Below are 18,623 nucleotides of genomic sequence, written 5' to 3' on the forward strand. Positions count from 1 at the left end.
AAAGAAAGAAAGAAAAAGAAAAGAAAGAAAAGTTTACTTTGAAGTAACTTCAGGATTGGCACAAAAAACAGTTTTAAATGAAGTAGTTAACAGTCCTGTTTATACATTTGAATATGTACATATCAGATACAATATGTAGAGTGCTGCAGTGGCATGGGTAACTTGCTGTCCACTTGTATTTCACCATCAATAAACAACTGACATTAGTGGCGACATCTTGCCCCAGTGGGACACAGAAATATCCTGCAGGTGTGTACGAGCAGAGAGCGGCATGAGAGCAGGAAGTGGTTTTTCAGAGTCTGACAAACCGATCTCAGCAGGAAGTGCAGCCTCGCCTCAACAGGAAACTGATCTTAACAGTCAACAGACCAAACACCCACAGGTATCTGACAACAAGTGGATAATGTCACTCTTTTAGTTAAAGACTGCTTTATTGAGCATGGTATTAATAATAGTGTCCTGGACCTTTACATGCAAAATAATTCAAAATATTCATTTTGTCAGACAGCAGAAATGTTGAGTCTGGTTATTTATCTCAATCAAATTACTACAAGTGTACTTCTGATTTAAGGGTTAGAAAATGAAGTCGCATCCTCCATCATTTAAATGAACTGAATGTAAAACCACATACTCATAGTGTGACAGACTAAATGACTTAATAACAGACAGACACGCAGGTTTCCTCTGAGGTGAAGGTGGAGTTCATAACTACCTTCAACAGCCCTACATCAAATCACACTTTGAAAAAAAAAGCACATTTACATTTCTTTGAGTTTGGTTGCTGTGCAAATGAAAGATTGATTTCTCCAAGACATTCTGGGTCAGATGTTTAAGATGACACCAAAGACAGTTTTGTTTGGACATAAAAGCAGAACAGGAAGTGAGGAAGAAGGGAAGTATTAGGTGAAAACGAAAAGCACAAACAAAAACAGTGAGATTCCTGTAACTACGTGAACTTCTCGGTGACATGCCATGAGGAAGCAAGCACATTGTGAGTGAGAGGAGTTGGGTGCTGCAGCAAAGCAACCACAGACAGAGCAGCTTGTCGCACGTTGTTGCCGGATAACGTTTTGCAAGACAGGAAACGAGAGAAGCAGAGAGATAGAACGAGTGAAGGCACTGACTACTCTGTCATCCTTAGCACTCACATTAGTCTCCAAGATAGCAGTAAATCAAAGGAGGGCTCCTATGCAGGTATTCGAAGTCTAATTTAGTTTGATGCATCCTTGAGAGGAGATTAAAGAAAATTTGAGTCACAAGCCCCCCCCAAAAAAATCTGAAATGGGCACTGAGGAGAAAGATTTAGAGTCTGCAGTGCAACAACCACCGAAGGAACAAGGATCACCAGAGAAGGAAAATGAATCTCCTGTGGAGCCTCCTCAAGGACAAACACCTGAGACCAACGACCCCCTCAACACGTACAAGTGGCACACCGGCTCCAGGGGAACACTTAATGAGGTGAAAGAAGATGGAGACGGAGGAGCAGCTTCCTCCACATCGACAATCGATAGGATTCAGAAGGCCTCCACCAACAAGTGGAGCAAGATGCAAAACTGGCGCAAGGCCCTGAGCGAGGACCCTGGAGACAAACATTCATCCAGTGGGAAAGGTGGAGAGAACGCCAAGACGGACAAAGGTGCCAGAAAGAACCCCTTCAGAAGAGCCCTGTCCGAGCCTCCTGGGTCACTGTTTGCAGCCCTGACCCCTTCCTCCAGCTCCGCCAGCTCAGCTAATGCAGCCTCATCGTCAGCTGCTGCAGAGCCGTCAGCGGTCTCCTCCACAGACCCTTCACAGAAAGGAGGTGGAGGGGCACTCCTTAAGAAGTACTTGAGGAGTGTGTCCCAGAAGCTTAAAAGGCCCAGGCTGCAGAGTCGGAACAGCACCCCAGCATTACTGCCAGGTAACACCACCTAATCTGAAAGCATATGTACTGTCAAACTATTTTCATTTTCTTTGCTCAATCTTCCAATTTCATGTTAAGGATAAGTGTAGTAGTTGAAATCATAAATCTTTATGTGTTAAACACATCAAATGATGGTAAAATACAAATAAAACACAAGTTCACGTATATGGGGTCACGCCATGTGGCTCAAGCATCATTTCCTTTTACTGTATGTAGGATCATTCTGTCACACACTTAACAGTAGGTGGGGTATGTGTAACTTTCTTCACAATGACACATGATAAATACGGTTGTATCACTGTAGTGTTTCAGCAGCTCCTGCCATGTTAGAAAAACTCAGCAGTAAAACACAACCTAAGAGAAAAGCTGACAAACTTAAAATAAGATGTCGTTCAGGAGGAAGTTAAAGAGAGGAAGGTATCAAAGTTCAAATAACAAAAATAGAACATTATCTGCAAAACTCTTTGCAATTAATTTAAGACTCTCAGTGTCAAATTTGGAGAAACTGGAATTCATTTACGTACTAACTGAAGCTACAGAGATGAGTGCATTAAAATTGGAGATAATTGTGAACATTTCTATTTAAAAACTTCAAAGTTTCAAGGAAAAGAGCAGATCTCAGATAAGCTAAAGGATCTTAAAGAAATATTAAAAGTACATTCTTGGGTTACAGTCAGAGGTGGAACCAAGTTATTGTTTTGCAAATCACAAGCCTTTCCACTGGAGTCCAAGGTCAAGACAGGCAAGTCACAAGTCAGGTCTCAAATGAGAACAAGTCATGAGCCAAGTCCAAAGTTAAAAGAGGCAAGTCCAGAATCAAGTCCCATGTCAAGACAGGCAAGTCCCGAGACCTCTCCTTTGGGTTTCAAGTCCTAAACAAGAAATAATGCACTCTTCACCAAATATAATACCATTCTAGCATAATATGAAATTTACAAAAATCATAAATGCTTTTAAAAAGTTTGTATTTAATTGTTTAAATAAGTTTGTTGGAGGTTGTTGCATCTCTGTCTGTAATTTTTGACCTGCGCGTTTTACATACTGCAATTCATTTTTGTGTTGTTAATCGAACAAAGTTATCTTTGGTGTAATTTTTCCAACTGGAGCTCAGTAACACAACACAAGTTCGTCATGGTTCTTTTCTGCAACTTGACTGGATGCTGTCGGATGGGTTCAAACAAAATGGATCTGGGGAATGAAGTGCTGACTTGCTGGGATTGAAAAGCGATAACATTTGCTGATTCAGGAAATGAAGGGAAACGAACTGAATCGTGGCACACTTTTTAAATAACATACTGTTTAATCTTTGGTCTTGGGGGGAAGGTATCAAGTATTTTCAAGTCAAAAGGCTCAAGTTAAAGTAAAGTCATGAGTCATTCTTATTAAAGTCTAAGTCATTGTTTTTTCTATTTTGTCAAGCCAAGTCTAAAGTCATCAAATCTGTGACTTAAGTCCACACCTCTTACAACATCCCCCCAGCTGTGATCACATCTGATGACAGATCTGAGCCTGACGACTGTACAGAAGAGTCTACGTCACTATTAACCTCAAGAAGCTACTGCAGCAAGAGTGGAGGCCTTAAGCAAGGCTGTAGTCCCAGCCCTACCCTTTATGTTAAGAATATTGGTGGACCCGCAGTATCAGCTGGTCTCACAATTTTAAACACATAAAGCAAATGTCTGATTTACGCAGATAATCTGGCACATCTCTCCCCAATGAAAAAGACTTAACCAGAACCAAGACCTTCTTTATTTGTCCTGTCAGACCTTCAAGGTTAACGTGACAAAGACCAAAACCATCACTCTCCGAATAAGGTCAAAACTGATGAGAAATGACCCAGAAATTGAATGTAGCTGTTACTGAAAGCTGTAACAGGAAACTTCCGTTGTGATTAGACAGAACTCAAAGTTAAAGAAGTACAGGTTTACTGTGTAGATGCTGAGGAGGACGTGGCTGATGTAATCAGCTCTTGAACCAATTGCACAGTATGACTGAAGCTGTGTGGCTTCCTATTACAAAAGGGGCACAGGAACCTGACTCAAACAAACAGTGTTCAAGAGTGTACAAAGAAAAAAACACATCAAGGGATGAACTGGGTCAACATTCTTTAGTCTTAAGAACCAGTAAAAGATTTATCAAAATCTACAGCCACATTAAAGTTACATTTTTTTATAAGATTGTATTTTTCAGCCTTTTGCCTTTATTAGACAGGACAGATAGATAGGGTGAGAGACAGGGGGCAACATGAGCAAAGGGCCCCCAGAACTTGAACACAAACCACTGCAAAGATTTCAGCTTATATGGTCCATATAAACTGAATACTTTGCAGTGGTTGGTGTTCAAGTTCTGGGGGCCCTTTGCTCATGTTCGTTATGTAAATGTAAATAAGTAAATAAGCAAGCTTCCGCCAAAAGACTCTTTTCTTGACAGCACTGTGTGGATTTCATATCTTTACAAAGCACTTTGTAAATGTGTATTGAAAAGTGCTATACAAATAAAGTTTACTACTATTATTCTTATATCTAATTGAAGACCTTTGATGTAGAAATTATCCTCAGTGTGTCTGTCAGAACAGTAGCAAGACATTTCCACCATAAACTGATGCGGAAAAATTCACCAGAATGCAGGAAATCAAATGTTTGATGCTCAAAATTTACTGGCAGAAGACCTCCAGACCCCGTGCTTGATGTGTCCTCACCATGTTCAGACAAATTAACATCCTTGTTCGCATGACTGTGAGAATACTGAAATAAAAAGCCAAATATAAGTAAAAGATGTGCTACTGTATGAAGCTTACTGATTTAAATGGCTATCTTACCTTTATTATGGGGCTCAAATATCTTTTGTGGTTCTGGACAATTTCTTTATTTTGATTATAAAGGTTGTGGAACCCTGTTTTCTTGCAGTACTTTATTATCTATCTATCCAAAATATATCCTATAGTATAATATAGTACATTATAGTAAACTATATACAATAATAACTGCTCCATTGATCATATTTTATTACTACTTGCATTTACTTAACTGTTTTTAATCTAGCAAGAAAAGTCCAGGGGCCGTATTCACAAACATTCTGAGAACACTCTCAGAAAGCTAACATTTATTTAGTGAGGACTCCTAGCCAAGGAGTGATTTAGGAAAGATTTCAGGACAACTCTGAGCAAGGAAAGGACAGAAACTTTTACCTTAGTGATGAGGTGTGGTTGACCCCATTGCTAGGTGTGATGCATTCCTTTAACAGATGTGACTGGCTGTCACAGACACACCCTTTTGTTAGCCTGCAAGGTGTGGACACCTATTGGAAATGAAAGGAACTGCTAAATGTAAAAGTGATGTCATTGTCAGTGCGATCACTCTGCTGATGGAAGGTTGACACAGACCAGTCATCACTGCTGCACTGTTGCATTTTTCCAGTTTTCCAAGAATATTAGTATTGTGATCATTTTATTTCTGGCATTATAGCGTGAGGTGGGAAATGTGTGTTTATCCCTAATGACATCAACCACATATTATCCCTGCACCATCTAATCTGTAGCATTTCATTTACTCACTGCCATCCAGCATTTGGAGAATATTTCTCCGACCACTTTGTCTTTCTGCCATTTTCTCCTCTGATTAAGAAACTCTTCAGCCTCTTAAAAGTCCTCCTCCCTACTCCTAACAGTTTTTCATCTTAGAAGCTCTTTTAAGGTGTAAGATGTTTTGTGAATAACTTTTATCTTTACTAGGACTTAGTCTTAACTTTAGGGAGAAATTCTCACAAAATGTCACAATGCTAAGAATTTTCTTCACCAGAAGTACAACGAAGCTTTGTGAATATGGCCCCAGGACTTATTTCCATCGTAAATTTTGAAGGACGTTTACATCCAGAAAAAACTACAGAGGAACCACAGGATGTGCGCCACTCATCCTGGAGTGTCATGAAAAGAGAGATAGCATCAGTAACCCCAGCAACTCCAGAAATGGGACTGGCCAAGTGCTGTAGGAGATAAGTGCCATCATGCCGTAATTACCAAAACTAAAAAACAAGGACCAGCATGTGCCTGCAATTACGCTCCTGCAATATTCATATTGCATTTAACTATGTAGTTGTATAAACACATATATAGTCCATAAAGAAAGAAATTATATTTGTTTTTAATTTGTCAAATGTGTTTGTAAGCTGTATGGGGATGAAAATCACTGTACGTGTCTTTGTGTGTGCATGTCTGCTTGTGTGGCAGATGTGGAGGAGGTTGAATCGGCACCCACTGAACTCCCAAGACTGCAATGGGCCCCACCTCAGGAGGTGCCCTTATGGGACATCAGTAACTGTATGCTTGAAGATGGCCAAATTCTCATTTCTCCTGAGGAAGAGGTACCAACACACACATACACCCCACTCAGCATTCCCCCCATGGTTCAACAAAAGTCATGACACCTGCAGCAAGTGTGAAAAATTTAAATCAACAGAGGAGGTGAAAGCAAAATACGTGTGTCTCTTTCTCAGCCAACGATGTGGACCCGAAACCGTGTCAGCAGCTGCCTGTCCAACCTCAGCATGCAGAATCTTGTGGATATCGACACAGGTTAATACCCCAACAGCTACTGACATCACAGCAGCACTTAGTATGATGTTGCCAACAGTCACAGAGGAAATGGCTGGATGTTTATGCGTGCGAGTGACTTTCAAATTACTTCCTCTACGTTTTTTGGGGAAGATAACATCTTGCCTGGGTGTAGCCGTCCAATGACAGCTTGCAATGAGAGAGAGGGCACAGTCAATATCTACTTCCATTCAAGGTGTTTTGCTTAGATGAAGCTGCGCTGTGGAAGTAACTGATCCCTTATTGTTTTCAACTGGTTGGCTCAGTGTCACCATCACTTTATGTTAATGAGGAGTGTAGGGCAATGTTAAAGGAACATAGACTGAAGTAACAAGACAGTGGCACACCTCCGGACTAGATGATGGGATTTAGACGCTGGATTGTTTGCGGTGGGGCTTTAGGTAAGCAAAAAGAAAATATGTGACAGTATTCTACTCTGTATACTTCTACATTCACATTTTTGAATTTAAGGACATCATTACCTAATAACTGAGGGGCTAAAAAAGTGACACAGAAGAGACCAATCAAGGCAAAAAAAATGTGATTTGTTTTTTACATTTCATCCTCTGCAAAGCTTTAAATGGGTTTCAATAAGAAGAATGTCTGCTAGTGAAGTATACACAATTAGTAAACGTTACTTAGATAGTTGCAGTTCCAGCTAAATACCACATCCTGTATGGCCTAATCTGAAAGTATTTGCTAATATATCACAGCTTTGACAATGTTTTTTGGTCTTTCTTTAGTGGAAGTGCATAAATGAGTGTTAGTGGTAGTGTTGGAGCAGCAACAACACAGAATTTTACCCCAGAATTTTGAGAGAACGGTTTGAACTCACCAATCAGACATTTGTTTTGCATATTAAGACCCGGAAACAAATGATTCAGTTTGAAAGTATTAACCACAAACCTGAATGGAAAAAAAATATGTTTCTATGCATATAACTGCCTTCGGTTAAACTTTCATGCACTGCCAGAATACTAGAAAAAAATAAAGCTGACATAAAGATGACATTTTCAAGTAATTTACAATCTCAAAGTGTTCATTTCTTCCCAATACTTAGAATGTAGCCCTGACCACGTGGGGTCACCAGCTGGCCCTCGCCAAAAGAACCAAGATGGGGGTGTCAGGGTGAGTATACATCAGAGATTTCTTCTAGCCCTACCTTTCCTGTTGATATAATACATAATTGCCCTGCTACACTGTGCTTGCCTTCTATACCCTAAGGCACTGATCAAGCGACGTCTCGAGAACAGGGCCAAAAGGAATAGCAACACCCAACTGAACCCTATAGGACTAAGCAAAGGAAGCAGGTAATGTTTGTAAAGGCAAATACAGTGCATTCCAGAAGTACTTTTTGTTGAGTTGGCTCTGTACTCCAGAAGATTTGAGATAAAACCTTGAATATGAGGTTGAAGTGCATAAAGTTTTGATTTAAGGTAGTTTCCATCATTGGTTTGGGGATGTCAGTAGTTTTTTAAGAACAGTTTTTCGTATCAATATCATGGCAATCAATGTGATCTCTACAAGGGCATTCTTTTAATACTTACCAGAAAGAGAACATTCTAATCTGTCAACACCAGTCAGCCAAAACATAAACTGGTGGGTGAATTGAATAACATTGACCATCTTGTTACAATTCAGCATTCTGCTGGGAAACCTTAGGTCCTGACATTCATGTGAATGCTACTTAACGCACTCAGCCCACCTTCAGGAATGACCCGGGGAACGTGAGAAACAGCAAAAGGCTATGACTTAGCCTCCACATTCTCAAGATCCCAATCTGATTGAGCATCCATGGGATGTGCTGATACCCCAACTCGCAACCCACAGGACTCAAAGGATCCGCCACCAATGCCCAGGTGCCAGACACCAGGACACCCCCCCCAGGGGTCCTGTGTCCATGCCTCAATAGGTCAGAGTGACGTCCAATACAAGGAGGCCCCACCATGGGTTGCTACCTCTGGGGTATCGGCATGTCCCACAAATTCTTGATTAGATTGGGATCAGGGAATTTTGGAGGCCAGGTCCATGCCTTGAGTAAGTTTTGCGTGTCAAGTGGCATCCACATGAATGTCACAATTCAAGGTTTCCAAACAGGACATTGCATTTTAATGACAGGGTGAATATTATTCATTTCATCCGCCAGTAGTTTTAATGTTGTGGCTGATCAGCATATATCACAGGTAGCCTACATATTCATGTAACCTTTTATGGTGCCAGCACTCTAGGTTAAAGCAAATTGTTATTACCCTTATTCACATTTTTAGCTTTTCCATTTTGACTGACTTTTTCTACTCTGATTATTTCAAAGGCACTATGGTTCCCGGGATTCTGTGTCAATTCCAGTCAGTGCAGTGGGGAGTCTAGACCTGAGTGCCGACACCAGCACTGTCATCAGGCCGGTCCACAGCTCCATTCTGGGGGAGAAGTACTGCTTTGAGGTACACTTTGACTTGTGCATTCTGTCTATGATGCTCCATCAGCAGCTTCACATAGTGCACTCCATTATGTCCAAAAAAACCAAAAAAATTCTATCCCAGTAAGGCTAACATAGTCATGTTGGTTTCAATGTACTTATAGGTCATAAACTCTGAGAACACCCACTGCTTTGGCTGCTCCTCAGCTGCTGAACGTGATCGTTGGATTGAAGACCTAAGACGGGCTGCCCAGCCTAACAAGGTAAGCCATTAGCTATTTGTTCCATACAAATCTGTCACACAACATGAAAATTCTTCTAAAAGGAGCTAAATGCATCATTTTTTCACAGGATAACATCGAGCGCACAGAGAACTCCTTGAGTCTGTGGATAAATGAAGCTAAGGATCTGCCACCCAAGCGAAGTTATTACTGTGAGGTACACCTGGACGGTACCCTTTTCGCCCGTACCAGCAGCCGAGCTGTCGGCAAGCCACCTAACCGCTCCAGCCTGGCGGGGGACTCTTCCACTGGGTCTTCAGGAGGCTTGGGGGCCAGTGGAGGTGTGGCTGGAGGGTGTCAGTTATTCTGGGGTGAATTCTTTGAGCTAGATAATCTGCCATGTGTCTCCCAAATCACCCTGCACCTCTTTCGGGAAGAGGACCCCAAGAAAAAGCGTCACTCCCGAGAAGAGTCCAGCCTGCACCCACTGGGCAGTGTGGCCATACCTTTAGCCGAGATCAGAGGGAGGACCTATCAGGAAAAGTGGTATCCCATTACGCCATACAAGGCCTCAGGAACAGCAGGGAACAAGGAACTGCTGGGGCTGCAGGCTTCACTCCGCATCAAGGCCCGTTTTCAGAATTTGCAAGTGTTGCCAATGGAGAAATACAAAGAGTTTGCTGAGTATGTGACGCTGGATTATGTGGAAATGTGCAGAAGCCTGGAGCCACTTCTGAATGTGAAGGAGAAGGAAGAGCTGGCAGGAGCTCTGGTCCATGTACTGCAGAGTATTGGCAAAGCCAAGGTGCAGAATAAGTCTCACAGAAAATACAAATAAGCTAACTGTATCAATTGTATCTAATTGTATTTAAATTCCCACAATGGGAAATTACAATTTAAACACAATCTGATTTTTTTAAAAATACAACAGAAAGGAATAATCAGACATATGTTTTCTTATCTGAATGTGTGTGCTTCAGGAGTTCCTCATTGATCTTGGCAGTGCAGAGGTGGAGCGCCTTGGAGAGAGAGAGGCACTGATCTTCAGAGAGAACACACTGGCCACTAAAGCCATAGATGAATATATGAAGCTGGTTGGCCAGAAGTACCTCATTGTCACACTAGGTAGAGCAGCTCAGTGGTTAAGTTTGCTTCTTGTAACTAGTATTGGTCGGTAGTTTGCTTGTTTTCATTGATTCTTTTGTGCTTTTTTTTTCACTGCAGGGGACTTTATCAACCGTCTTTATGCCTTGAAGGAGAACTGTGAAGTTGATCCGCTTAAATGCCCTGCCTCTGAACTGTCGAACAACCAGAAGCACTTGATGGAAGCCTGTGAGGAGGTGGTGCAGAAGATTATTGAGACCCACGGGTGAGAGCAGACAGGTCATTGTATAGTAGAAGATAAATAAATGCAATAAATGTAACAAGTTAGGCCAAGTAAGTTGACAAATTCACAAACCTGATGCTTTTTTTGTTTCTTGCTTTCAGACCCTTTCCCGAAGAGTTAAACAATATCTTCTCCAGCTGGGTGGAGCTGTGTGAAGACCAAGGCAGACCAGAGATTGGCCAGCGTCTCATCTCTGCTTCCCTCTTCCTTCGATTCTTATGCCCAGCTATCCTCAGTCCTTCTCTTTTTGGTCTGACACAGCCTTATCCAGAGCCAAACACCCTGCGTACCCTCACTTTAACTGCCAAAGTCATCCAGAATCTGGCCAACTTCACCCAGTGAGTGGCCTCTTATCTGCTATGAAATCTGATGAGAATGAAAAATTTACCTGAAGTAGCTTAAATAATAATTAAAATTTGACCCTTTGACCCCTTCTAATTCAGGTTTGGAGAGAAGGAGGAGTACATGCTCTTTATGAACGAATTCCTGCAGCAGCACTGGGATGGAATGAGGGGTTTTCTATCAAAAGTGTCGAATCTAGACACAGAAATCCCAATGTCGTCCTTCGATGGCTATGTGGATCTGCCTCTGCGCTTGGCAGTGCTCCATGGCCTTCTGGTAGACATCATCTATCAGAAGGACCAGGTAGGACAGAAAACCAATGAGTCCATTTTGGTAGTTAGTTTTAAAGGTTTGTCTAACTCCTACAGTATTTGGGTATACATGAACTTAAACCTTGTGTATGATTGGACCAGAGGACTGATTAGCCCACTGTTAAGTTTCCTATCAATTCGCAGACTCACATACAAGTACCATTACACACCTAACAGAACAAGTCTGAAATTGCTTGCTTAAAAGCTTCATTTACACCTGATGGTAAAAATGTGATACCTATCCAGATCCAGATATGGTCAAGCACAGTGACTAAATTATGATTGATTTTTGCATGTACAGCTTGCTCTAATGGCACTTTTTCGTATTCATAGAAAATATCAAAATAGTGACTGCATGTTTAAAAAGTATAATAAATGGGGCCTAACATACAGCCTGTATCTCCCTCAGGACACAGTTGACAAGCTGCACCCTCTGCCGTCGATTCTGAACCAGATAACAGAGTCACTGAGCCCCGAAGCACAGCGGATCATAATCACCAGGTATGTTCAAAACCTATGTTTTATTTGACTTGTGAGCAAGCTGTGATGTATCAAAAACTTAAACACAGTGTTGTTACATATTACTTAAACAAGCTCTTTTTTGCAGCCAAATGGGACAATTCAAGCCGATGTACGTTCCTCCCAAAGACTTGAGCAAGTATAGCCCTCTCCAATCATCACTCCAGCAGCTTCCTGTGGACTCCAAAGGCCTACGAGATGGGTAAGATCACTGTATGTCTGTTACTGGACTCAGCCATATTGACTTTTGGATGTCAGTAATTATGAAGTTGATTTCTGACTGCCCCTTAGTTTTTTGTATCAACCATCCATCCACTCATCATTCCTTAAATAGTAGATCTGTCATCTGTCTATCATGTCCTGCATCATTTCGGCAAATCCAGAGGTAGTTGCAAACCAGATGGCATATGTTACTTTTTGCAGTAACGAGTAACCTAATGCGTTAGTTTGCTGTTTGAGTAATCAAATACTTGACTACATTTTCAAACAAGCCATCAGTTACTTTCATTACTTTTAGAACACTGGTCCTTCAGCTCCAAAACAGCAACGACTGTCTTTTGGTTCTAATAACGGAGGTAACGTTAAACCTATCAGTCCAAAAGAAGTCATGAAGCTTGTGGCTCGCTACGTGGTAGAAGAAATGCTGCCATTGTCTATGGTGGAGTCTAAAACATTCCGCAGGATCGTCAGTAAAATCCCCACGACTCAATAGATGGAGGAGGACTCACTGACAGACAGCTCAGACTCAGGACTTGCATTGTGCCTGGTACACACTACACGACTTTTCTACCCGTTCTGAAAGTCACTATGTCACATTACACGATTGTGGAGTTATACAATCGTGCCGTGACTTGGCCGAAAGCCATGACACACTACACGATGGTACTCACCAATTATCCCTGGTCATCTTTCACATGTGTGATGTCATCAGTTATTCTTGTCCTATTTTTATTACTTTTACTATTTTTTTGAGTCACTGTGCTTGTTCATGTGCCAGCTGAAATGTTGTTGTATTAATTTGAAGTACCGTATGCAAACATTCAAGCTACTGTATCCTCTACAACCAAGTTCCTACAAATGTTTCACGATAAAAGCCTATTTAGAAAATGGTGGGATTCTGTCAGCTGAGGTTATAAGTGGCTTTTAATTTGAAACAAATTCAGGAAGTGTTGAGTTTGAAATGACAGTGCAATTAATTAACTTTATAAAGGCAACGGGAGCGGATAAAAAGTAAATATATAAACACACAGAGGGATTAACAAATAACGGACCGTCTATAATGTAGTCTGTTTCAAATGAAGCTGGGAGCCTCTGCAGTTGTTGTGAATAAAAGCCCCGCCACTATTTGTTAATGTTATTACTTTATGTCCGACTGTGAGGATGTACCATTGTTTGCTAGCTTGATGCTAATGACAGTATTCAGCGGGCTGACAAAGTGCCTCTGCTGTTTCACACCATCATTTCCCCCCATTACTCTGTGTGGTAACATCCCTAGAGGAAATATTAAAAATGCTGGGGTGTTGCTGTCATACAGTTGTCTATGGCAGCAGATCATTCTGTGTTTCTACTGGTCAAAGTGACGGCTGTGATGGGAGAATTGGATCTCAGTGAAGGGCAAGTGGTCCATAACTTTAATTTTGGAGACAAAAAAATGTAGGCTTAGCCCAATAGGAAATGTAGAATATCCTCCTCCCATCAGATCCTCCTCCCAGTCTCACTGCCCAATAACGCTACTGCAATCCAGCTGCCGAGCACCACTGTCAGCCTGCAGCCTGTCCTTCAGGCCACAAACCTGGTGCAGGCCTCAGTTCCTCAGCTGAAAACCACTACGATGGAGACGGCACCCAGCCAGCACTTAACCAACTGTAGAATGTAGAATACTCAAAAATACTTTAAAAGTACTTGAGTTACTTTACTCAGGGAGTAATGCAGTAAAGTAACTAGTTACTTTTTAAAAAAGTAACACAATAAAGTAATTTGATTACTTTTAAAGTAACCCTTTCCCAACTCTGGTAATCCCTTCAGCAGGCTCTGGGCCAGCCCCTAGGTGTCCTCTCAGTTGGACCTGCCCAGTATAGCTAAGCCCAAATAACCCTAAGTGGTCTTTCTCAATGCTAAAGAGTAAATATTCTATTCAGTAACATGCAGACGTAGGACCAAGTCATTGTTTTGCAAGTAAAAGTAAGTCTCAAGTCTTTGCACCCAAGTCCCAAATCAAGACCCAAATCAAGACTGACAAGTCCAAAGTCAAGTCCCAAGTTAAGACTGACAAGTCCCAAGTCCTAAACTTTGGGTTTTGAGTCCTAAACAAGTCATAACACACTATTCACCAAATGCAATGCCATTTTAACAACAGAACAATAATATAGGCTATTAAAATTACAAAAATCATGATTGCTTTAAAATGTTGTATTTATGTGTTAAAACAAATTTTTTGGAAGTTGTTGCGCTTCAGTCTGTAATTTTCGACCCGCGTGTTTTGCATTCTGCAATTCATGTTTTTTTGTTGAGCGAAATTATCTTTGTTATAATTTTTTCCAACTGGTGCTCGGTCAAGAAACATTGGTGCTTCATGGTTCTCTTCTGTCAGACTGGTTTAAACAAAGTGAATCTGGGGCATTAAATGTCAACTTGCTTAGAGTGAATAGCATTAATGTTAGTTTATGCAGGAATTTAAGGGAAATGCATTGATTTGTCGCGAACATTAAATAATATATGTCTTATCTTTGGGCTTAGGTGAAGGTATTTTTTTGAGTCAAAAGGCTCTAGTCCAAGTGATGTCACGAGTTGCAAATCTTTTTTGATTTTGACAAGTTAAGTCCAAAGTTTTAATTGTCTGACTCACGTCAAGGTCACATGACTCAAGCCCACCTTTCTGGTCATGTGTGTTCACAGCTCCATTCTTTCAGTGAATACCCAGAGCTCATGATCATACATAGGGTTTGGAAGTGGGTCAACTCAAAATTAAGGCCCCCAGACAGGCAATTATAACAATGACAATGAATGATTAACACTTTAAATTTGATGTTTTACATCCCCAAGCCTTAAAAGTAGTCAAGGTTTATCCTGAAGAATCTTTATTTCTTTAAAATATCACATACACCATGTGGAAAATAACTACCATTCACTGCAATATATCTGTGCTGAGTCAAAGGCATACTATAATAACCCTTAACTCAATTTGGGATATGTACATGTGCATAGTGTACAATACACATGGATTGTTTAAAATAATAAAATGATTTGCAGATTTTCCAAATGCCATCATGTGATGTATGGCACTTGCTAATAAATTAATTCATTCACCAGGGATGGCAGGCATCGGAGGAGTATGAGAGAGAGGAAGCCAGTCACCAGAACTCAGAGTGCTCCACACAGACGTCCTGGTCAGGCAAAACATGCCTTGAAAAGGCAAACAAGTTCTGAAGCTCTGCCGATAGCTGACAATGAACAAGAAATGGAGACCAACCAACCACTTATCACATCACCAAATACTGTGAGTACAAAGAGGAACTGTGAATCTGGCTATTTTGACTGCTGACCTAAGCAGGTCATGTGGCTATGCCACTGCTGTAATGTAATAAATACCTCATGTTTTTTAGTGGCCTATCTTGAATTATTGCATTTTTAATCAATAGTAATAAACTTATTTTTGACATGTGTGGTAACACAGAAATAGCATGACCTGTTTATCAGAAGGAATCAAGTAGACTGTCTTTCCTTTTGTTTCAGAGTGCCACTGTCAAACGTCAACCTGCACCAGTTCCATGGATCAAAGTCAGCCACAACAGGGAGTCAAGTGAGATGAAGACTGAGAATGAGCAGTTCAACTTACTGGATAGGGTATGTCAAACATGCTACCCACTAAAGTGACATAATTCTGGCTGTATAGTATAAGAATTTATTATGAGATTTCATAAAATACATCGGGTGGGGCGTGGCGCTGTGGTTAGCACTGTTGCCCAACATCAGCTGAGATCAGCTCCACTCCCTGTGACACTCTAAAGAATAAGCAGGTATAGCTAATTCAATGGGATTTCATAAAATGTCAAATTGTCGTTCACATACCAGCATGCTCAAGAGCTATCAGAGCTTCGTCTGGGAATAGAGCAGGTGACAGAGCGTGAACTGGACATGGCAAAGCGCCTGGAGGACTTCATCATTCAAAGCCAGGACCAGAATGCAATGCTGCAGGCTGAGGTGACAGAGCTCCAGAATCAGCTGGCTGTGCGAGAGGAGCAGCTCGCCAGTGCCACCTTCAGGTAAGACAGTAGAGATAAACAGTAATGTGCATGTTCCATTTGTCAGCAAATGTATTCTGTCTAAACATGAAATTTTGCCAGCATTTTATGTGTTTATTGTGCATATATATATTCAATCTGCACACTGTATTCCACATTGAATTACACTCATAAAGATTAATGAAGCCGTTGATACTTCATCTGGATTGGGTGTAGAAAGCAGTAGAGTAGGCTGCGTTCTATTTTTTTATATTTCTAATTATCAGTAAATTATTAGATGTCTCCATATCATTTGTTTCTGAGGTGTTCTGTGCTTGTCTGTATGAGCATCTCTACTATTTGTGTCTGACACAGGCTGGGTGTGATTGAGGAGGAGAGGGAGGAAGATGAGAGGAAGCTAAGCGTTGCCATTGCAGCAGCCGAGCGAATGAACATACTGGTAAGAAAGACAGACAATTATCGAGCTTCATTAAAGGAATGGTTCACTTCACCACCCACTTTTTATTTACTGAAGCCCATGTCAGTCAAAATGGCGCTGAACTTTGTAGAATCGTTGGCATTGTACTGCTGTGTAGGGATCAGCAACGAAAAAGTATTTTAGCCACCTAAAAAAGTCCCATCATATCAGTTTAAGTGTATGCTATATTTAGAACATTTTCATTGCTTTAGCTTAATGTCAGGACAGTGATTTTCAACGGGAAAATGAAGCTGTTCAATCGCTCTTTTCAAAGCCCAACCTCATTGAGAAAACATTGCTAAACACAGGAGCTTCTGGTCTACCACTGCCTTGATCAGGTATTTTGTTTGTGTAATGTATGACTTTGGCATTTAAAAGGGTGGGTTTGGAGTCACCAAAGTCACACACAAACTAACTAACTAAGTGATTGAAGCAGCAATAGACCTGTGTTCAGTGAGTTAAAATTACTGTTTTTGTCAGTGAGTCTGCTGGCTGTGACAAGAGCATAGATGGGGAAGTGAAGCTGTTCATGGCTTCCCTGTTGGAATGGGTTGGCTGACAATAATTACTCTACTAAAAATTACTCTCAATATAGCACACACTTAAACTGATTGAACTGATTTTTTCAGGTGGGACTTTGTTTAGGTGGCTAAAATATGTTTTGTTGCTGACCCCTCCACAGCAGTACATCGCTCAGCTTCTGTATTGGACTCCAGCCTGGTTCTCCACACTGGGGGCATGCTGACTGACATCTGTTGTCTGTAATAAACTGACTATGGAGTGTACCCATTTCAAAAAAAAAAATCCAAACTATCCCCTCAACTTCAAATTTCAATTTGTTTTGTAGCTAAATATTTGCACTATTTGTGTAATGTGGTGCTAATTTGGCATCCTAAAATTAAAATCAAATCAATTTGAGAGTGCATTTGGTGCCCTCTTGAATGTTTCACCTGACCTCTGGTTGAAAAGTTAATAAAATAATCTTAATTTTGGAATTAATTATTAATCCATGTTGTTGTTATCAGTTAACATTCATCTCTTTCCTGTAACTGGGAACTTTCCTGTAACTGACTGAGAGAAAACCTGCTGTTTTATACATGCTTACAGGAGGAGCAGTTTGCAGACCTGCTGAAGGACCTCCACCAGCTCAGTGAGGCCTACAACAGTGGCCAAAACAACATACAGCATTCTGAAAAGCCACATATCAACAGCAACTAAACTCTGACAGTAAAAAGATTTAGAGCTGCAGTATCACAATTTGTGTAAATACGTGAAAGCCAGTACCTGAAGTTGTTTATGGTTTCTTCTCAGATGTAGGTGTACTTCATGAACATATTTTGAATGGCTGTAAGTAGGCAAACTTTGTCTGAGGTGAACATGAAACTCACAGGATCTGTCTGCATTTCAGCTTTACTGTATCTCAGCTAAAGATGTCTTTGATTTGTAAAACTTTCCGATAAATAAAAGAACTACAAGTGCAAGTGTTTCTCTCAGAACAATCTGCAATGGGAAAGTGCAAAAGTGGTGGAACATAGCTAAGTACATCTACTCCGCTACATCACTGAAGTGAAGTTTTGAGGTACTTGCAGCATACTTTAATTGAGAATTTAAATATCATTATATACTGCTTTATGCTTCTATGTGTCACAACCAGTGGTAAAAACCTCACTTGAGAGCATATTCCAAATGTGCTGTATACATGCCCAAATAATGCTATTAAAAGCTGAATAATATCTGCATATCCCAAGTGTCTTAATCAGAAAAAGCTAAATTCAGAAAAAGGTCTAATTTGGAAAATTTAAACAGAACATGCTGTTTACATGACCCACATCAAATTCAGAGTATTGATATATTCGGAATAATAGTGCAATATGTGCTTGTGCTTTCATAAAGTTGGGAGACTTGCAAGAGACACAATTTTAAAAAAGAATGGTTCAAATAGAAGCACCAGAGGCTAAGATATTGGGACTTTCAGCTTCTACGACAGGACAAGCGTCAAAAATGCCAAATCATGTTGCAACCAATATCAGCTTTTGTTAGACCCTCCCTGCCTTATAAATGCCCTCATCTTACAATCTCCACACCTGCCAATCCTAACTCAGGCTTTCAGGTAAATAACTTTGGGCAGGGCAGGGCAAAAGATACTAATACAGGTGTGCAGGTAAGACACAGGGAACAGGGAGGGGCTAACAAGACATTCATGGCAGGTGTGTGAGCAAACAGGCTGAAACAGACAAA

General features: G+C 40.8%; 1 protein-coding gene across 1 annotated transcript; it reads left to right on the forward strand.

Moving 5' to 3' along the window:
* Window positions 1-980: 980 nt before the first annotated feature.
* On the forward strand, window positions 981-18,118 carry rasal3 (RAS protein activator like 3). The gene is made up of 19 exons (XM_049571489.1): window positions 981-1,900; window positions 6,129-6,262; window positions 6,395-6,473; window positions 7,552-7,619; window positions 7,716-7,801; window positions 8,803-8,932; window positions 9,072-9,170; window positions 9,259-9,933; window positions 10,109-10,253; window positions 10,353-10,497; window positions 10,617-10,853; window positions 10,959-11,160; window positions 11,578-11,669; window positions 11,776-11,889; window positions 14,997-15,183; window positions 15,420-15,530; window positions 15,759-15,949; window positions 16,283-16,367; window positions 17,493-18,118. The coding sequence occupies exons 1-19, from the start codon at window positions 1,282-1,284 to the stop codon at window positions 17,601-17,603; spliced, it is 3,510 nt and encodes a 1,169-aa protein (XP_049427446.1). The 5' UTR covers window positions 981-1,281; the 3' UTR covers window positions 17,604-18,118.
* The last annotated feature ends 505 nt before the right edge of the window (window positions 18,119-18,623 follow it).

Source organism: Epinephelus fuscoguttatus, linkage group LG3, assembly GCF_011397635.1.
Source record: "Epinephelus fuscoguttatus linkage group LG3, E.fuscoguttatus.final_Chr_v1".
NCBI lineage: Eukaryota > Metazoa > Chordata > Actinopteri > Perciformes > Serranidae > Epinephelus > Epinephelus fuscoguttatus.